Genomic DNA, 18795 nt, shown 5'->3' on the forward strand with positions numbered 1-18795 from the left:
TTACACGAGAATGCGTGGGTGAAAATGTAAACATGTTTTATCGGATGTGCCTTTCGTTTACACGGCGACGGCATTTTTTGGGCTTGAAAACGCAAAAAGTGAAACCACCCTCCAGAATGGAAATCTTAAAAACGCTCCACCGCCGCGTTCCCATGTAACGGGTAAAAACGCAAAAGTCAGCTTGACAGCGAAGGTTGTATGAAGACGTGCGGACTTGGTGTTGTTGTGTGGCAGTGCTTCACATCGCCACCTAGCTGCCTGGAGTGCATGCTACATTGAATTTCACACACTTTTGCGTCACCATATGCACACGGATTTCCCACCCGAAACACTCGACTAAACGAAGAATAAAAAGTGATAACGCAACGCCACTTTTGCGTTTTCTCTTCAGAATCGTTTCCGTGTAAACATAGCCTAAGTGTGGATGGAGGGTGCAAACGTACTAGCAAAAGGTATCCGTTTTTAAACGAAAATGCAGTAGTGTGAGCGGGGCCTATATCTAGTCAGTGAAAGAGTGCAAGCATATTCATCTAATATAATTCTGTTTTTTCAGCTTCAGAATCATGAATATTTTTATTCTGGTGTCACGTTTGTCCTTGGGTTACAAGCACCAAGTCCAAGCATAAATGTAATATCAAATTTAGCATTTTAATCAACAGTACATTTTTTGTTAACCTTTTACCATACAGTATGTCTTGAAGTATCACACTAATATCGTATCGTGACATGAGGGTATCGTTACACCCCTAAGACATATTTGGAACAACACTCCTGTCTGAAAATGTTTTACTAATCCTGTACCAACCCCTAAATATAACCCCACCCATAACTTATCCCTAAATGCAGAAGGAAATAATAGGTGAATAACACTGATGTACAGTAGAAGCCTAAACTTGACATAACCTGTAAACATATCCCTCAAATCTTATTGGTTGATTGGAATGTTGCTCCAAAATCAAAAAAGACCTTGATCCAGGAATATGTTGTACTTGGGGAAATCACGTTCACTGTTAGTCAAGACCTCGAACAGAACTCATCCCGCTCCACTGGTGCTACAGGCATACATTTAAAACCTTAAATCATGCCACTTGAGTACTTTTCTATGCCTCTCTGAAGGTGTACTTGAGGTGGATAAACTATGATGGAAATGCTAAATAAATGTATACTGTAGATGCACATAAAAAATAATGATTGGCTCTCATAACTGTTTCTTATTTCTATTTCTACTGAGTGCCAATTTAGTTTTTAGGAAAACGATTTGGTGTTGTAATATTTATTTTTTACAATCAGCTGCTTTTTTATTTATTTATATATTTATGCATAACTTACATTTGCAACTTGGATGTAAACATGTCAACAGAGACTTGGGCTAGTAAGACCAATTCAGAACACCCTACAAACCGCATGACACTGCTCTGGAAACACAATATCTAATATTCACAAAATATTACAGTTGTAATTTTTTAGTTTGAATATTTCACATAAATTGATCTTGCTTTAAGCATACACTACCTTTCAAAAGTCTGGGGTCAGAAAGATTTATTTATTTATTTTGAAAGAAATGAATACATTATTGAGCGGGGATGCATTAAATTGATCAGAATTGAAAATAAAGACATTGTTACCATATTCTATAGTCTTTATCCATCTTGTTTAGGTCATTATCGAGCACATAGGGAAGAGAAGCCGATGTGGAATTTGGTGTTGTTCTATTTCAGGAGGCTAAGTGTGTTTTCTGCAGGTCTTTGGAGTGTGATATTTTTGGTGGATTATGAGTCATCATAAAGAGTCCTATTTTCCGCAGATATGCATGGAATAAAGGAACCAAGCCGCTGAGCGTGTCGACTGGTGGGCGAGTGTCAATGAAGGAAGGTTCACTCCACATCAGCCAGACGTGGTCCGGAGACATCGGCGATTACACTTGCAGGGTCATCTCACCAGCTGGAAATGACTCCAAAACCACCCGACTGGAAGTCATGTGAGCAAAAATAGACACAAACACACAAATCCTTGCCAACATTCACGTTCGATACGAAACTCCTTGAAGGGACTACACTTGTACAGTACATGTGCGCTCAGTACGTATTGGAGTGCTATTGTAAGAGGAAGATGCTTGGATTCCAGCTGCAGTTCTGAAGCCAAGAGAACCATCCAAAAAATGGGCTATAATGATAGGACAGAGGAGGGAGCAGCTGTGATTGTGTGTGTGTGTGGATGCGGGAGGAAGATAAAAAGGGAGAGTAGAATAAGATAGGCCTGATGCCCAAGGCCAAGATCATCTCCTTTGACAACTAGCCAATGTTGCTAAACTTCTGTGGCATCAGGATCTAATTAAACACACACACACATACACACGCCGCTCAGATATTAATTACTGCTTCTAGTTGGCTGAATGTTGTCATATGGATGGATGCATCGATCTTTGAAGTACATGAAATACACTGAATAACACTGAATGACAGTGCGCAGCTTGTTTAATTGGATGCGTTTGAAAATATTGCTCACAATAAGAAAAATACACACTCACCAAGTCAACCTAAAAGGCCTAAAAGCTTGTCTTTTGTGTCAAAAGCCTTCATAAGTCTTTCTTAATCAAGTAACATGATTGCATATACATTAGTGTTCAAAGGCTTGGGGTCAGTAAGGACATGAGATCACAGCAATAGCAAACGGTCCAATCAAATATATTTTTTTCTTGACTGAGAAGTTGATTCACTCATGTACATCACTGTAAGGAAGAAACTTTTGCTGATAATTTACTCACCCCCGTGTCATCCAAGATATCCACGTCATTCTTTCTTCAGTCGAAAACAAATTAAAGGTTTTTGATGAAAACATTCCAGGATTTTTCTCCATATAATGGACTTCAATGGGAACCAAACGGTTCAAGGTCCAAAAGACACTTTCATTGCAAACTGCAAACTGTTGAAAGTGCTTTGAACGATTACAGACTACGAATAAGGGTCTTATCAAGTGAAACGATCGCTCTTTAAAAAGATAAATAACAAAGTTTAAGTTTTATAAGCTCAAATGGTCTGTGATGCGCGTTCGTGACTCTCCTGTTCGAACTCGTTTATCAAAATGAACGAATCTTTTTTCGTGTCATTTGGTTCATTCAACGAACGAAATGAATGAATTGACCTGGAAAAAGATTTGTTCATTTTGATGAACAAGTTCAAACAGGAGAGTCACGAATGCGCATCACAGACCATTTGAGCTTATAAAACTTAAACTTTGTTGTTGTTTTTTTTAAATGAGCAATCGTTTCGCTTGATAAGATCCTTATTCATTGTCTGGAATCGTTTAAAGCCCTTTGAACAGTTTACAATTTGCACTGAAACTATCTTTTGGACCTTGAACCGTTTGGTTCCCATTGAAGTCCATTTTATGGAGAAAAATCCTGGAATGTTTTCATCAAAAACCTTAATTTCTTTTCGACTGAAGAAAGACAGACATGGACATCTTGGATGACATGGGGGTGAGTAAATTATCAGGAAAAGTTTTTTTTAAAAAGTGAACTACTCCTTTAATACGTATTCAGCATGGACGTATTAAATTGATTAAAAGTTTCACTTAAATTGTAACAAAAATGTGCTTCTAAATAAATGCTGTTTTCATGCATTAAATAAAAATGTGTTCTCAGTTTCCACAAAAATATTAAGTACAGTAGCACAACTGTTTTCAACATTGATTAAATATAAAAAAATGTTTTTATAATAATTGGTCCACTAAATCAGCATATTAGAATGATTTCCCCCAAACTCCATTAGTCAGATAGTCCCATCCCAAACTCGTGCCATTGGTTGAGCCAAATGCTGCTGTGGTGCTACTTCTCGGGGAAATCCACCTACAAGCTTACATTTTTGTGCTTATAAGAAATTATTTATCTGCGTAAAAATTGTGAATGCAGCTTGCATAATCGAATCAGAGCTCATCTTGGAGAAAACCCGAGAAATATTACAAATCATCAATCATACAAAACATAACTGAAATAAGCTATAATTTGCAAATGTTCTTAAAGTACCGCAATGTAATGTAATTCTTTTAGTACTACTTAACTGAACTCAAAATAAAGCAATATTTAATTTAAGACACACTAGTCTGTGAGAGAAACTGGGTTCAGAAAAGGAATCCTTACAGCTGACATTTAAATTATGAGATACAAATTGAAAACACATGCAATTTGAATAATAACAATAATACCTTTGACAGTCACATTAAGATAACGGAGCACCACAATATACTCCTACCTTTAATAATGCAGCCCGCAAACTCTGTTGAAAGAAAACTCATCAGACGGTTGAAGGAGAGGCAATGCTTCACATGCTAATGTGATTTCACAGGCGTTCAAGTTAATCTCATGCAGTGGACAGGTCCTCTTATTAGGCTACCACATGTTAGACGATGGCTGAGCAGTGCCTCGCTTTAAACAATATTAGATGTTATTGCAAATTTAAGCTGTTGAGACAGATGCGGGACAAAAAAACTGTCACACGCATATTACAAGCTTCTGCAAAGTACATAATTGTATTATGTGATATTGTAATGTAGTTTTCATAAATGTAATGTTGTTGTAGGAACAGTGGAACTTTTGATCTTGTAACATAGTGGAAAGTGATGTTAAAGAGTTAGTTCACACAAAAAATGACACTTCTGTCATCATTTACTCACCCTCATGTTGTTCAAAATCTTTATTGCAATGTGTGAAAAAACTAAAGGTGTTTAGTTGACTGCACTTTTACAGTACATGCACCAAACATTTCCAAAAGCACAATAAAAGTAGTCTGTTTTGTATAGAAGCTTGTTTCCGCCACAGAATGAAAAATAAAAAAAGTTAATTGCGACTTTTTTATCTCACAATTCTGACTTTTTTTTCTCACAATTGTGAGTTTACATCTCGCAATTCTGACTTTGTTTCTCAGAATTGCGTGATATACGTAAAGTCAGAATTGCGAGATATAAAGTCGAAATTGTGTTGTAAAGTCAGAATTGTGAGATATAAAGTCGCTATTGCGTGTTATAAAGTCAGAAATGCATGATATAAAGTCGCAATTGCGTGTTATAAAGTCAGAATTGCGTGCTATAAAATCAAAATTGCGTAAAGTCAGAAATGCATGATATAAAGTCGCAATTGCGTGTTATAAAGTCAGAATTGCGTGCTATAAAATCAAAATTGCGTGATATAAAGTCAGAATTATGAGATTAAACTATTAAAGAGTAAACTATTCTGAGAGGAAAAAAAGTTAGTTTTTTTCCCTCGAATTGGCCTAATAACTCGCAATTGCGACTTTATATCTCACAATTCTGAGAAAAGTTGTCAAAATTTTGAGATATAAACTCGCAACTATGTATGATAAAGTCAGAATTGCGAGATGTAGACTAGCAATTGTGAGAAAAAGTCAGAATTAAGTCACAATTCTTTTTTCGTAATTGCGACTTTATTTCTGAGAATTGCGACTTTATTTCTCGGCATTGCGACTTTATTTCTCAGAATTGCGACTTTATTACTCACAATTCTGATTTCATATCTCGCAATTGTGAGATAAAAAGTCACATTTATTTATTTATTTTTATTCAGTGGCGGAAATAAGCTTCCATAGTTTTGCACATATTCAAAGTTTCATGTAACGATCCCTAAAATCAGCGGCTCTGACATTATTCCATATATTTTCTTTTGTGTCTAACGCAATTTAGAAAATTATATAGGGTTGGAATGACATAAGGGGGAGAAACAGAAATTGGTATTTTCTCACTATTTCTTTAATATTATAGTATTCATGAATGAATGTTGTATTTCTTTATTTTTGAAATGGAGTTTAAAAATTATTTTTTGTCAAAGAATATTTTTGTTTGTAAGCCGCCTAGGATCTTTTTGATATCCCACAAACCCCTTGCTGCCATGATGAACACTTTTTGCTTGTAGAAGGTTTTCTTGAGTGATAATGCTACCATTTGAACCTCAGCAGCACTGGTTTGAAAGTAACTGCAACAAAGAAATCTACAAAGTGACTTATTGATGTATCTGAATGTATATGCCTAAAGGCTGTTTATGGTATTTAAGTCAAGCATCTCTACTATTGCCCATAGTTAGGGTGAGTGATTTGTGATAATGGTCTTGTCAACTTCAATGATGTACTGTATGCTAAGCTATGCTAAAAGTGGTACCGCCAGAACCGTAGATCGGTTAAAACTCAACAGTTTAACTCTGGGGGAGTTGTAAAATGAGCCTATTTCCCCCAAAAAAAAAAAAAAAAAAAGTGGAGTATCCCTTTAACTTGGACGGATTCTTTGTTCACCACAAGACTAGTAATGTGCGCTAACAAAGTAAATAGATACAATATTGAATTCATGACGACTTTAGTGACGGACAACCTGTACAATTCACAAAGGCTGAGACAACAGTTTTGTATTATTTGTATTTGAATTGTATTTGAATTTTGTTTTACTGCAAATATGCATATTTTGATTGTTTATTTGGTTATCTCTGTCTTTTTAGAGAACTTCCCCATTCTCCACGTAACCTGCAGGTGTCTCTGAATGAGACTGACAGCAGGACAGTTCTTCTGTCGTGGGTTCGGCCCTTTGATGGGAACAGCCCTCTACTGCATTACATCATTGAGCTCTCGGAGAACAGTAAGTGTGTGTGCGCGCGCTATTTATACGAGCTTTGGCATATGGTTTATTAAACCTAATGCACCTTAGCTGCAGCTTTCAATTAAGCTGGTTTGCAGCCAGTGGATTCCACCGAAGAAGTTCTTTGTCATTTACTTCTCGCTGTCTTTCTCCCTGAGCTCTATAAAAACAGATAGACAGGCTAAAGTGAGTGAGAAGAGAAGAGAAATGGAATCTGATTGTAATGGAGGGTAGTGGGACGAGGTTTGTTTTCACTGTATTATGCCAGGACTGTTATTGGTGGAAGAGATGGTGACAGGAAACGCAGAGAGAGAGAGATTGATTTGTGTATCGTCAAAGGAAAAACAATGAAAAATGTGGGTGGGGCGGAGGTGCTGGATGCCTATTAAACACCAAGAGCTTTCTCTCCTCGTATACACACACACACACACACACACATGTGCGTATGTATGCATCCTTGTGGCTTAATATTTACTATTCCTGATGAATTTGTGATTTATTTTTGCAGTTGCTCATAGTTTCTGTCTTCTTTTCTCTTGGGTCCGCTTGAGTGGTTTCACCATCTAAATTGTTCATTGATCTGCTTCCCATCATTTTTAATGTACTGCAAACGCACACACAAACACACACTCTCATATATTGGGTGTTGTGGGTTGTAACGCCTCCAGAATAAACAACAGTGCTGTCAAAATCATAATTTACCCAAGCGCTGTAAAGAAAAAGATAATTCAAACAACCGATCATAAATCAAGTAAAATACCTTAGATAAACACAATACTCCCCTTTGAGACTTCATTTTTTGTCTTTGGAAGTGAGAAATCATCTCATTACATTTAGAAGTACTGTTTTACATTATAGTGGCCCAGTTAAAAGTGATTTCTGTAGAGTTTGTGGAAGTGACATTGTCGGCTGATATTTGGCTATATGAAATTATTAATAGCTTAACTGTGTATAGTTTTAGCCTAGTTTCATTTTTGAAATCTACAGCCTACAAATTGGATACTTTTTTTAAATTATTATTTGTTTTTCGTGACTTTTGATTAAATGGTTTGTAAAATAAGGATTTGTTTAATTTGTATACATCTTATTTTCTTATTTGCTTTCATTAAACTATATAGTGTGTATACTAGAATTCATACTGAATTAAATTCATATGCTGTTTGTATTTATAATAAATTAAACGACTAATAATTTGATGTTAATTGTTAAATTGTAATAATATATCATAATATTACAGTTTTTACTGTATTAAAAAAAAATTATGCCTTGGAGCCTTGGTGATCACAACCCCTCAGGATACTGTTTTGGAAAATGTCAGATTTGGGATTTTTGCATTCCGGCATTTGTTTTTAAATGATCCGGCAATAACAAGTGCATTGCATGGCGTGCATGTTAGAGAGGTTTGTGCAGATATATTTAAAGGTTGGGTTTTGCTATTGGCCCTCAGCCTCAACATATATATATATATATATATATATATATATATATATATATACATTTATATAGGCCTACAGTATATATATACACACTATATATATATATATATATATATATTCAGCTTTCTTTTCAAAATCTCTCTCAATGGTTGGTGGCGGTGTGAGTCAAAATGAGTCAAAAAGACAGTCAAGCATTTTTTTTTTCCTTTTCCATATCTACACTTAAAGCTAATGATATTTCTGATCAAAAGAGATCTCGGAGAGGTGGAGCTGCTAATACTAATCAGGATAGTGGGAGACAAGTAATGGGTGTTAGATCAGTCAGAATCACAAATCGATGTTATGGAAGAGCCAATGACATTTAAAGGTGAGAGAGAATATCACTGATGAACTAAATAATATTTGTAGCTATATACATGTAGTTAGGGCCGTACACAAACTTATGAGTTATGCTTTTATACTGTGCCGTCACCGCTTAGTGACATCACTATATGTTCGGGGTAAACTTAAAGGGGTAGTTCACTTTGAAATGAATTTGTGATATGTTTTAGCTTATCTCAAGGGCATCCAAGATGTAGGTGTCTTTGTTACCGCAGTAGTTTCAATATTGATATTTGTAGGTCAAACCGTTCTTGTCTGTCAGTCATAATGGAGGTCTATGGTCACCACCTCAAAGAGCATGCACAGAGAAGTCCAAACTAAACATGATTTAATGACTCATCAATGCAAGTTCACATTGATGGCCAAAGACACGAAACGAGCGGTTTGTGTGAGAAAACGAACAGTATTTATATAGTTTTTACCTCTTGTAATCACAGCCACGTCTAAGTACTCTGAGGGCGAGGGCGCTTCCGTCTGCGCAAGTGCCGGAAAGCCCTGGAAGTGATCTCTCGCGCGTGTACGTGACTCATTGTTTACACAGAGATTTCAGAAGTGTTGCCCTTCACTGTGAAGATCTAAACATATTTAGATATACAGGAAATTGCAATGGAAGATGATTTCGATATATCAACAGACACTTGGACGTGGCTGTGGTTACAAGAGGTAAAAACAATATACTGTTCGTTTTCTCACATAAACCGCTCGTTTCATGTCTTAGGCCACCAATGTGTACTTACATTTACGAGTCATTAAATCATGTTTAATTTGGACTTCTCTGTGCATGCTCTTTGAGGTGGTGACCATAGACCTCCATTATATGACTGACAGACAAGAACGGTTTGACCTAAAAATATCAAAATTGAAAATACTGTGGAAACAAAGACACCTACATCTTGGATGCCCTTGAGGTCAGCTAAAACATATCAAAAATTAATTTCAAAGTGAACTATCCCTTTAATTTTGTCTGTTTGTTGTTCTTGACAGATTCTCCATGGAAAGTCTACATGGCTGATGTTAGCCCGACACTAGCCAGTTTGCTAGTAATTGGTCTAACGCCAGCAAGAACGTACCAGTTCAGGGTTTGTGCTGTCAATCAGGTGGGACGTGGACAGTACAGCGCTGAGACAAACAGGTAAACAGCAGTCACAAGCTAGCATCTTAATCTACATGCTTAGTATATGGCTAACTGGTTAAGTAAAGCTCTATTATAGATAAAACAAGATTAATGTTTTTGATCAGGCATTGAGGAAGGGGAACAGATCTTGCATGGCAATAGCATTGAACTGCAGGAGCAGTAACAGGCCCATGCTAATGAGCTCAACCCTGATTCCTTGATTGTAGCAACCCAATTTACAGGCAATCCCAAAATCCTTTCAATCCTGAGTGTTGTAACTTACATAGCCAGTCAAGCAGATTGGAACTGGTAATTTTCACCAACTACTGCCATTTTTGTGTGTCCGACACGCGCACACACATCCTCAGTGAGTTAGAGAGAATGTTATTAAATGTGAGGACAAGATTTGAACCCTGCCAAAGAAAGGCTGATTGTAATTGAATTACATGAGAGCTTTCATCACTGCCTCTGATTGTGAGCTATTATGACACATAGGCAAAAAAAAAAAAAAAACCAACCCTTCCATATCCAGGAATACTATGAAGGTGTGAGAAATAGCATTTCTCAAAGCCAATTCCACACGGTGAAAGAATGTCAAATACAAGTTTGGCTGAAGGGAAGGACACTTGAGCACACAGAGGCTACTGCGTTTTATGCTCTCTGTTTTGTTTTGTGAATTTTTATTCACGCATAAATCGGCACACATCACAATGAATGCATTCAAATCGCTCAAAGAGCTTAAAAGTCCTGGAAAGTTCAAATGGCTATTTTTCAAGCACTAATGCACATGCCAAGCACTCTTTGCTTAACGGCAGGAAGAAGGGCCTGCTCAATCACCAAGGACATGTTGAAAAAGCTTGTCATGCTGTTTTCTAGTTCTTAGCTTTCATTTGAAGCCAGTCTCCATTTAACTGACATTGGCAGCTTATATTCAATGGTAACAGTTGAGCCAAAGACTCCCTCTGCACTCATATGTGAAATGCTCAACTGCTCAGGTTGGATTGGTCCTGATATATAATAAATACTTAATACTAAAATAAGGCATTTTGTTTCAGGTATTAATGTGTAGTTTGCTCACTTTGAACCCTACAGACATAATCCAAATATTCAAATATTTTTAGTTCATATTTCAATTTTTCTGATCAATTTATACCACTCAAGTCACAAGGATTAGTTTAACAATCTCTTTTTGAATTTTTGAAGCGTAAAAGTGGTAGTTGTGTTGTTAATGGAGGGACAGAAAGCTCTCAGATTTCATTAAAAATATTTTCCGAAGATGAATGAAAGTCTTATGGGTTTGGAACAACATGAGGGAGAGTACCCTTTAAAGGGATACTCCACTTTTTTTGGAAATAGGCTAATTTTACAACTCACAGTTTCACCATTTTCAAATGCTTTCAGACAATTTTCAGATTTTCTTCAGAAACTGTCTGGTTACTGATATTCTTCTTAATACCAGAAAATCGGCTGAATGGATTCGAAAACGGTAAAACTCAAATGTTTAACTCTGGGGGAGTTGTAAAATGAGGCTATTTCCAAAAAAAAAAAAAAAAAGTGGAGTATCCCTTTAACATTTAACTGACCTCATGAATCCATTGAAAAAAAATGGATTTGTACGGAAATCGTACAATTTAGGGTAATTTATCAAATCTTGATTGTGTGCTATTCACTCTGTTACCACAATGACACACTGTAAAAAATATTGTTGGTTTAACTTTGAACAATGAAGTAACCCGGTTGCCTTAAAATTTTAAGCTCATTGAAATGGAAAAATTGAGTTAATACAATAAAGGAGATTGATTTAATCACCAGAAACTCAAAATATCATGTTATCTGAACTACTTAAATTATTTAAGTTGATTTGACAAAAGAAAAAAATGTGATTACAAATCGCCCTGATGTGTAAAACAGTGATTTTGCTATAAAAACAAAGAAGTTTCATTGTTATTTTAGTTTTAACTTAAAGATAAATAGCTGGTTTTAAAAATAAGTTTTTGATTTACAAATACAATTTCCTTTACTGTATGTTTTGCATATTCCAAATCATTGTTTAAATGTAATTAAAACGTATCTTTCAAACTGAATCTTTCATTTAAAATGCTCAGTTAAAACAAGAGGAAGCGACGAAGGAGAGCGAGAGTGAGAAGATGAAGATGAACAGAAACACACAAAAAAAATCAAATATTGATGGAGAGGGCACTTATTAAAATTTGAGCACCTATCTGCTTTGGCCTCGTTTCCAATTAATGTCAGGATCATCATCAGTTATATGAAAAATTTAAATCTCTATTTCTTTTATTCTTCTTATTCATTTTTTGGCAAAGTACCATCAAAGGAATAGTATAATAACCCAGAATATGTACTAAAAAGTATTTCTTATTCCATTCAGGAGTGTTTCATATCTAGAAGTATGTCCAGCTAACTTTTTTATTGAATTTGTTTTGAATTTAACAAGAGCAAACTCAGCACTTATCCTTTGCATTTAATTAATAAACAATAATTAATGCCATTATGACTAACAATATAATGCCCAACCCCACACCTCCGGTACGGCGAAAGAAACAACGTGATAGACTAAAATAACCGCTTCTAAGCCTTTTAAATTGGCTTCGGATGATTATTGTTTATTTGGCAACACATCAATCAGACTTAGCAACTTTCCTACGAGATTGCTTGCTTGAGGCACTTTAGGCCTTGCTCACTTAATCAAGCTAATAACCTTTAAACCGCAGATTAGAGCGAAGGATTGTTTATCGCCTGCTCTGGGGATCTACAGTCTCTAGAATACTGCAGGCAGACTTTGAGAGCTAAAGCCCACGGTATTGATCAAATCGAGAAATTAAAGGGTTCACTGATTTACACTAATGGGGTCAAGCTAAAACAGATCTTTCTGTTTCTACTGTACAGCATCTACTGTAATTGCGGATAGATCATTTTGATATGATATGAGCTGAAATAGCATGTTGTCACGTGTTAACATGCTTAATTTTCTCAATTTCGCACACATCACAGGAAACAAGAGGTGTTGGGAAGATTTTGGGATTTGTTAGTGCCATCCATGGTTTCTCAGGGGTCACATTTCCACCTGTTTAGCTCTTTGTAGCCAAATTAGAGAACCAAGGGAAGTTCAGGTTATTCCAGTGAACCCTGTTTACCCCAGCAGGGTCAGATCTCAGTTACTCCTGCACTTTTTTAGATCTTTTGGATAAACCAGAAAGATCAATTTCAATCTCTCCAAGACTACTGGATAAGCTCTGAAGGAAACTTTTAGCAACTATTGATGTCTCTGAGAAAACTCTTAGATAAGGATCTAAATATTTCTCTTTTATAATGCGATTTTTTGTATGATGTTATCTCTCAGGCTGATGCTGCGAGAAGAACCGCCCAGTGCGCCTCCAAAAAACATTGTGGCGAGCGGCCGCACCAATCAGAGCATCATGGTCCAGTGGCAGCCGCCCCCAGAACCGCAGCTCAATGGAGTCCTGAGAGGCTATGTGCTCAGGTATGGCTTCAAAATTGTATTATTTCTGTATATTTTAAAGGGATAGTCCTCACAAAAATGTATCATTTCATTTACTTACACTCATGTCACTCCAAACTAGTGGGGAACGTAAAAGAAGATACTTTGTTTGTAACAAAACACTTGGTGTTGGTAACTAAACAGTTTCAGTTCCCATTGACTTCCATTGTATGGACAAAAAAGTACCGTACGAATAAATGCGAGTTGAAACATTTTTGTTACCAACATTCTTAAAAATATCCGAAGAAAGAAATGCCATAATGGTTTAATGATTTTTTTTTTTTTAAAGAGGCCTCATATGCTCACCAAGGTTATTTCATTACAACAGTAATATTGTAAAACTTGACAATTCGAAATAACTTTTTACAATTTGAATAGATTTTAAAACGGATTTCCGGCATCATTACTCCAGTCTTCAGTGTCGCATGATCTATCAGAAATTGTTCTGATAGGCTGACTTTGTGTTCAAGAAACATTTTTTTTATATATTTTCAGTGTATTTTTTTTTTTTTAATTTTTGTGATATTTTTTATATTAGTTTTGATAAATAGAAAGGTTAAAGGAGTAGTTCACTTTTAAAAATAAAACTTTTGCTGATAATTTACTCACCCCCATGTCATCCAAGATGTCCATGTCATTCTTTCTTCAGTCGAAAAGAAATTAAGATTTTTGATGAAAACATTTCAGGATTTTTCTCCATATAATGGACTTCAATGGGAACCAAACGGTTCTAGGTCCCAAAGACAGTTTCAGTGCAAACTGCAAACTGTTCAAAAGGCTTTAAACGACTCCAGACGATGAATAAGGGTCTTATCAAGCGAAACGATCGCTCATTTAAAAAAAAAAATAACAGTTTAATAGAAGTTCAATACAAGTTTAAGTTTTATAAGCTCAAATGCTTGCCTTGCTCTGTTCTGTGATGCGCGTTTGTGACTCTCCTGTTTATAAAATGAACTAATCTTTTTTCGTGTCATTTAGTTCATTCAACGAACGAAATGAACGAGTTGACTCAGGAAAAGATTCGCTCATTTTGATGAACGAGTTCAAATAGGAGAGTCACGAACGCCCATCACAGAACAGAGCAAGGTGACCATTTGAGCTTATAAAACTTAAACTTTGTTTTTTTTTTTTTTTTTTTTTAAATGAGCGATCGTTTCGCTCGATAAGACCCTTATTCATCGTCTGGAATCGTTTTAAGCCATTTGAACAGTTTGCACTGAAACTGTCTTTTAGACCTTGAACCGTTTGGTTCCCATTAAAGTCCATTATATGGAGAAAAATCCTGGAATGTTTTCATCAAAAACCTTAATTTCTTTTCGACTGAAGAAAAAATGACATGGATATCTTGGATGACATGGGGGTGAGTAAATTACCAGCAAAAGTTTTTTTTAAAGTGAACTACTCCTTTAAGATAAACAGAGTTTTTTTTTTTTTTTTTTTTTTACCATGAATTCCACTCTCAAACACAATTATTTTTAAAAAATAAGCTGAAATAATGCAAGCAGATGGCTTCAGTAATTCTCACAGTAGGTCTATCTTTAAAGGTTTATAAGTTACCGTTCAAAATAATTCACTTCCGGAACCCGACTGTTGCACTCTATAGGAGATGCTATGATATGTACAGCATAAGCTGTGCTTACTAATGCAAGCTTCACTACTGTTTTTTTTCTTTTTGTTTTTTCTTTCATAATTAAAGAAATGAAATGAAGCACCACTCACATTTTCTACAGATGCAATGCAAAAATCTAGTTGAAATTACGAGTGTGCGTGTTTGTGTTAAAGGTTCACAATCAACTTCCAAAAAAAAACATCGTTCTCTTTCTCTCCCCCTCCCACTCAGGTATAGATTGGCGGGTTTGCCTGGCGAGTTTCAGCTGAAGAACATCACCAGTGCAGAGATTAATTACTGTCTGATTGGAGAGCTCATCATCTGGACGCAGTATGAGATCCAAGTGGCTGCCTACACAGGAGCGGGCCTGGGGGTGTACAGCCAGTCTGTCATTGAATACACACTGCAAGGAGGTTAGACAATCACACGCACGCAAACAAACAGAAACAATGCCTCATCAGTCTGAGCAAACCCTTGATATTTCCAATCTTTTAGGGTGCGCACGTGTCCAAAAGATCCTCTTCCTCATTAAGCTACCCGATATCATAGAGTAACCATGGGAACCGTAAAATCCATTAGCTGGCTTTACTGCACAGATCGGCCATCTGAAAGATTATTTCTAAGAGGAGTAAATTTATGGACTCTGGGCAAACAGTGACCGTAGCCCATTAATTAATCTAATTTGCTTTATGTGCGTGAATTTGTGTGTGCGCGGAAGTGTGGGAGTGTTCTGAGATCGTTGGGCCGTGATTATTCATATTATTTAACGTCAGGCTAATGATACTCCTGCAGAGATTAAGAGACCCCGTGTCCGCAGGAAAAGAGTCTTCTCGTAGAGACTGGAACAAGCGCTTTTGTGCGTGTGGTTAGAGGCGGTTTTTATGTCCCAGTTCAGATTACTGGACACTCTAATGTAACCTTGCGTGATTGTGTTTGAAATGAAAAGGGCAGCAGGACGAATCGGAGTGCCCAATCCAATTGAGCAATATCTAATCTGTACTCAACTTGCCAGGCCTGACCTTAAAGGGGCCATCTTAAGCACATTAAGTGTAAGCGGCATTGAGTCTTTATGGAAATATGATCTTGTTCTTTCCACTTCCCGCTCAGGCCTGCTGCATAGCGACGATAGGCTACAAAAAGGCTTTGGATACAGACTGTATTTCATGTGTATTTGTATGTGATTATCGGTGCTGCTATGAATGATCATTTGAAATGTAGAGCAGGCTATGTATAGGAATGGGGGCTTTGGGTGGGTGTTTAAATTCAGAATTCAGGTAGTCATGACAGATATGGTCTCGATATGGACCCAGACTTTTGACTATCATCATCTTTTCTGTCTGTCCTAAAGCAATTTAGCAAAAAAAAAAAAATAAAAAAGTGTCGGATATTCTATTGTGGTCATCAATAATTAGTTTACTTGCTAAGAAGTGTCTTAAAGTTCTCCTGTAGACGATTTTATCCATTAAAAAATTACATTTTTAAATGATTTTTCCTTGAGAAGAAATGTTCTTAATGCCTTAAAGGAGTAGTTCACTTTTAAAAAAAAAACTTTTGCTGATAATTTACTCACCCCCATGTCATCCAAGATGTCCATGTCTTTCTTTCTTCAGCTGGAAAGAAATTAAGTTTTTTGATGAAAACATTCCAGGATTTTTCTCCATATAATGGACTTCAATGGGAACCAAACGGTTCAAGATCCAAAAGACAGGTTCAGTGCAAACTGCAAACTGTTCAAAGGGCTTTAAACGATTTCAGACGATGAATAAGGGTCTTATCAAGTGAAACAATCGCTCATTTAAAAAAAAATATAACACAGTTTAAGTTTTATAAGCTCAAATGGTCGCCTTGCTCTGTTCTGTGATGCGTGTTTGTGACTCTCCTGTTCGAACTCGTTCATCAAAATGAACTAATCTTTTTTTTGTGTCATTTGGTTCATTCAATGAACGAAATGAATGAGTTGACTCGGGAAAAGATTTGTTCATTTGAGTCAAAGATTTGTTGGACCTTGAACCGTTTGGTTCCCATTGAAGTCCATTATATGGAGAAAGTCCTGGAATGTTTTCATCAAAAAACTTTGAACTCTGAACATTGAACTCTGTCATAGAAACTATGTATAAACCTTAAATAAACAATTTAATAATCATTAAAAAAGGAATTTATACTTGTATGATATTACGCTGTACCCACGTTGGACCAGCGGTTTGGAAAATAGATAAATGGATGATTCAGCTGCGGGCGCCATCTTCTGGTTAGATGGCATGTGACTCTCACAGTGCATTATGTGTACTCTCTAGCCGTTGAACGAACATCGGTTGTACACTCGTCATTGCGGTGCATTGTGGGATTGAATGAGTGTACTCGATAACATCCACTATGGTTTCGGACACTTCTACGAATTCCTGTCCCCTCAAATAGTGCCCAATTTATGGGTATAGAGGGCGATTTCAGACACAGACTATGTTTGTAAATTTTCGAAATATTTCATTAACAAATTGTCTCCGACTGCGCAGTCCCCACAGCGCCCCCACAAGACGTGGATGCCGTTGCGCTCAACTCCACCACCATCAAATTCACCTGGACACCACCACCCCAGCAGTTCATCAACGGCATCAACCAGGGATACAAGGTAATAGTGGAGAGGGAGAAAGATGTCAGTGTATGAGAGAAAGAGAGACACTGGCTCACATGCTCTGTTAGAGGTAAAATATTCAATTAAATTTGCCTGGCATGTTTATTGTCTTCGGGGAGAGTGTATCCATGATTGATTGGCCAAATGCCTGCGAAAACAGCAGCTTTAAATTCATACAAATAAAACAAGAGTAGTTAAAACCTAACAATTTTATCACTTGTTGTTATTTCGCATCTCTCTCACAGCTGCTGGTGTGGCCCGAACACTGTCCGGAATGCATTACCATGGTGACCATTGCCCCCGAGTTCCACGGGTCACGTCACTATGGTTACGTTAGCAATTTAAGAAAGTTCACGTGGTATGAGACGGCGGTGCTGTGCTTTACCACGCCTGGCGATGGGCCTGCTAGCACACCACAGCTCATCCAGACACATGCTGACAGTGAGTACACACACAAACACATGGACGCCAACACTACAAAAAAAGACGTTTTGGCGACGTTCACACTGTCAGTCAAATGCACAGCTTTTTCTGCACTGTCATATCCACCGTTTTCAAAATATGTCTATATGTAAATGTCTAGCATTGTTTCGGCAGCGACTTTCTGCATGTTTCTTTTAACAATGTCTGACGTTTCCATTTTACGTGCCGTGGGATTTCCAGAAAAAGATAGCTTGAAACTGATTTGTAAAAATTGCATCTCATGTGATTTTTTTTTTTTTTTCACACTAGCTAAATCTGATCTGATTTCAATCAGATATGCACAAAAATTGAAAGTCTGAACATAGCCTTTGACTAAAACATCTAAATATCGGTATTTCAGTAACACTTTACAGCAAGGTTTCATTTGTTAAAATTAGTTAACATTTTAGTTAATGCAGACACCACTTGAACACGAGCGAACAATGAACAATTGCATGTTATTAAGAAATAATAGCAATGGTAAATAGATCCTATAAAAATATATTGTTCATTGTTCATGTTCATTTACTCATAATTTACTCATCCCCATGTCACCCAAGATGTCCATGTCTTTCTTTCTTCAGTCGAAAAGAAATGAAGGTTTTTGATGAAAACATTCCAGCATTTTTCTCCATATAATGGACTTCAATGGGAACCAAATGGTTCAAGGTCCAAAAGACAGTTTCAGTACAAACAGCAAACTGTTCAAAGGGCTTTAAACGATTCCAGACGATGAATAAGGGTCTTATCAAGCGAAACGATCGCTCATTTAAAAAAAAAATGCACGTTTGTGACTCTCCTGTTCGAACTCGTTCATCAAAATGAACAAATCTTTTTTTGAGTCATTTGGTTCATTCAACGAACGAAATGAACAAATTGACTCGGGAAAAGATTCGTTCATTTTGATGAACGAGTTCAAACAGGAGAGTCACAAACGTGCATCACAGAACAGAGCAAGGCGACCATTTGAGCTTATAAAACTTAAACTTTGTTGTTGTTGTTTTTTTTTAA

At 36.6% G+C, this 18795-nt stretch overlaps 1 protein-coding gene across 3 annotated transcripts in view; it reads left to right on the forward strand.

The window, feature by feature from the left end:
- Positions 1-18795, forward strand: part of sdk1b (sidekick cell adhesion molecule 1b) — a 269066-nt gene that overhangs the window by 181851 nt on the left and 68420 nt on the right. For all 3 annotated transcript variants that reach the window (XM_089132480.1, XM_089132482.1, XM_089132481.1), the window contains 7 exons: positions 1805-1978; positions 6497-6633; positions 9435-9582; positions 12926-13066; positions 14925-15106; positions 17204-17319; positions 17568-17763. In XM_089132480.1, the coding sequence (XP_088988606.1) occupies positions 1805-1978; positions 6497-6633; positions 9435-9582; positions 12926-13066; positions 14925-15106; positions 17204-17319; positions 17568-17763 (1094 nt within the window). The remainder of the gene's footprint in view (positions 1-1804; positions 1979-6496; positions 6634-9434; positions 9583-12925; positions 13067-14924; positions 15107-17203; positions 17320-17567; positions 17764-18795) is intronic.

Source organism: Pimephales promelas, chromosome 6 (assembly GCF_988280905.1).
Source record: "Pimephales promelas chromosome 6, fPimPro1.hap1.1, whole genome shotgun sequence".
NCBI lineage: Eukaryota > Metazoa > Chordata > Actinopteri > Cypriniformes > Leuciscidae > Pimephales > Pimephales promelas.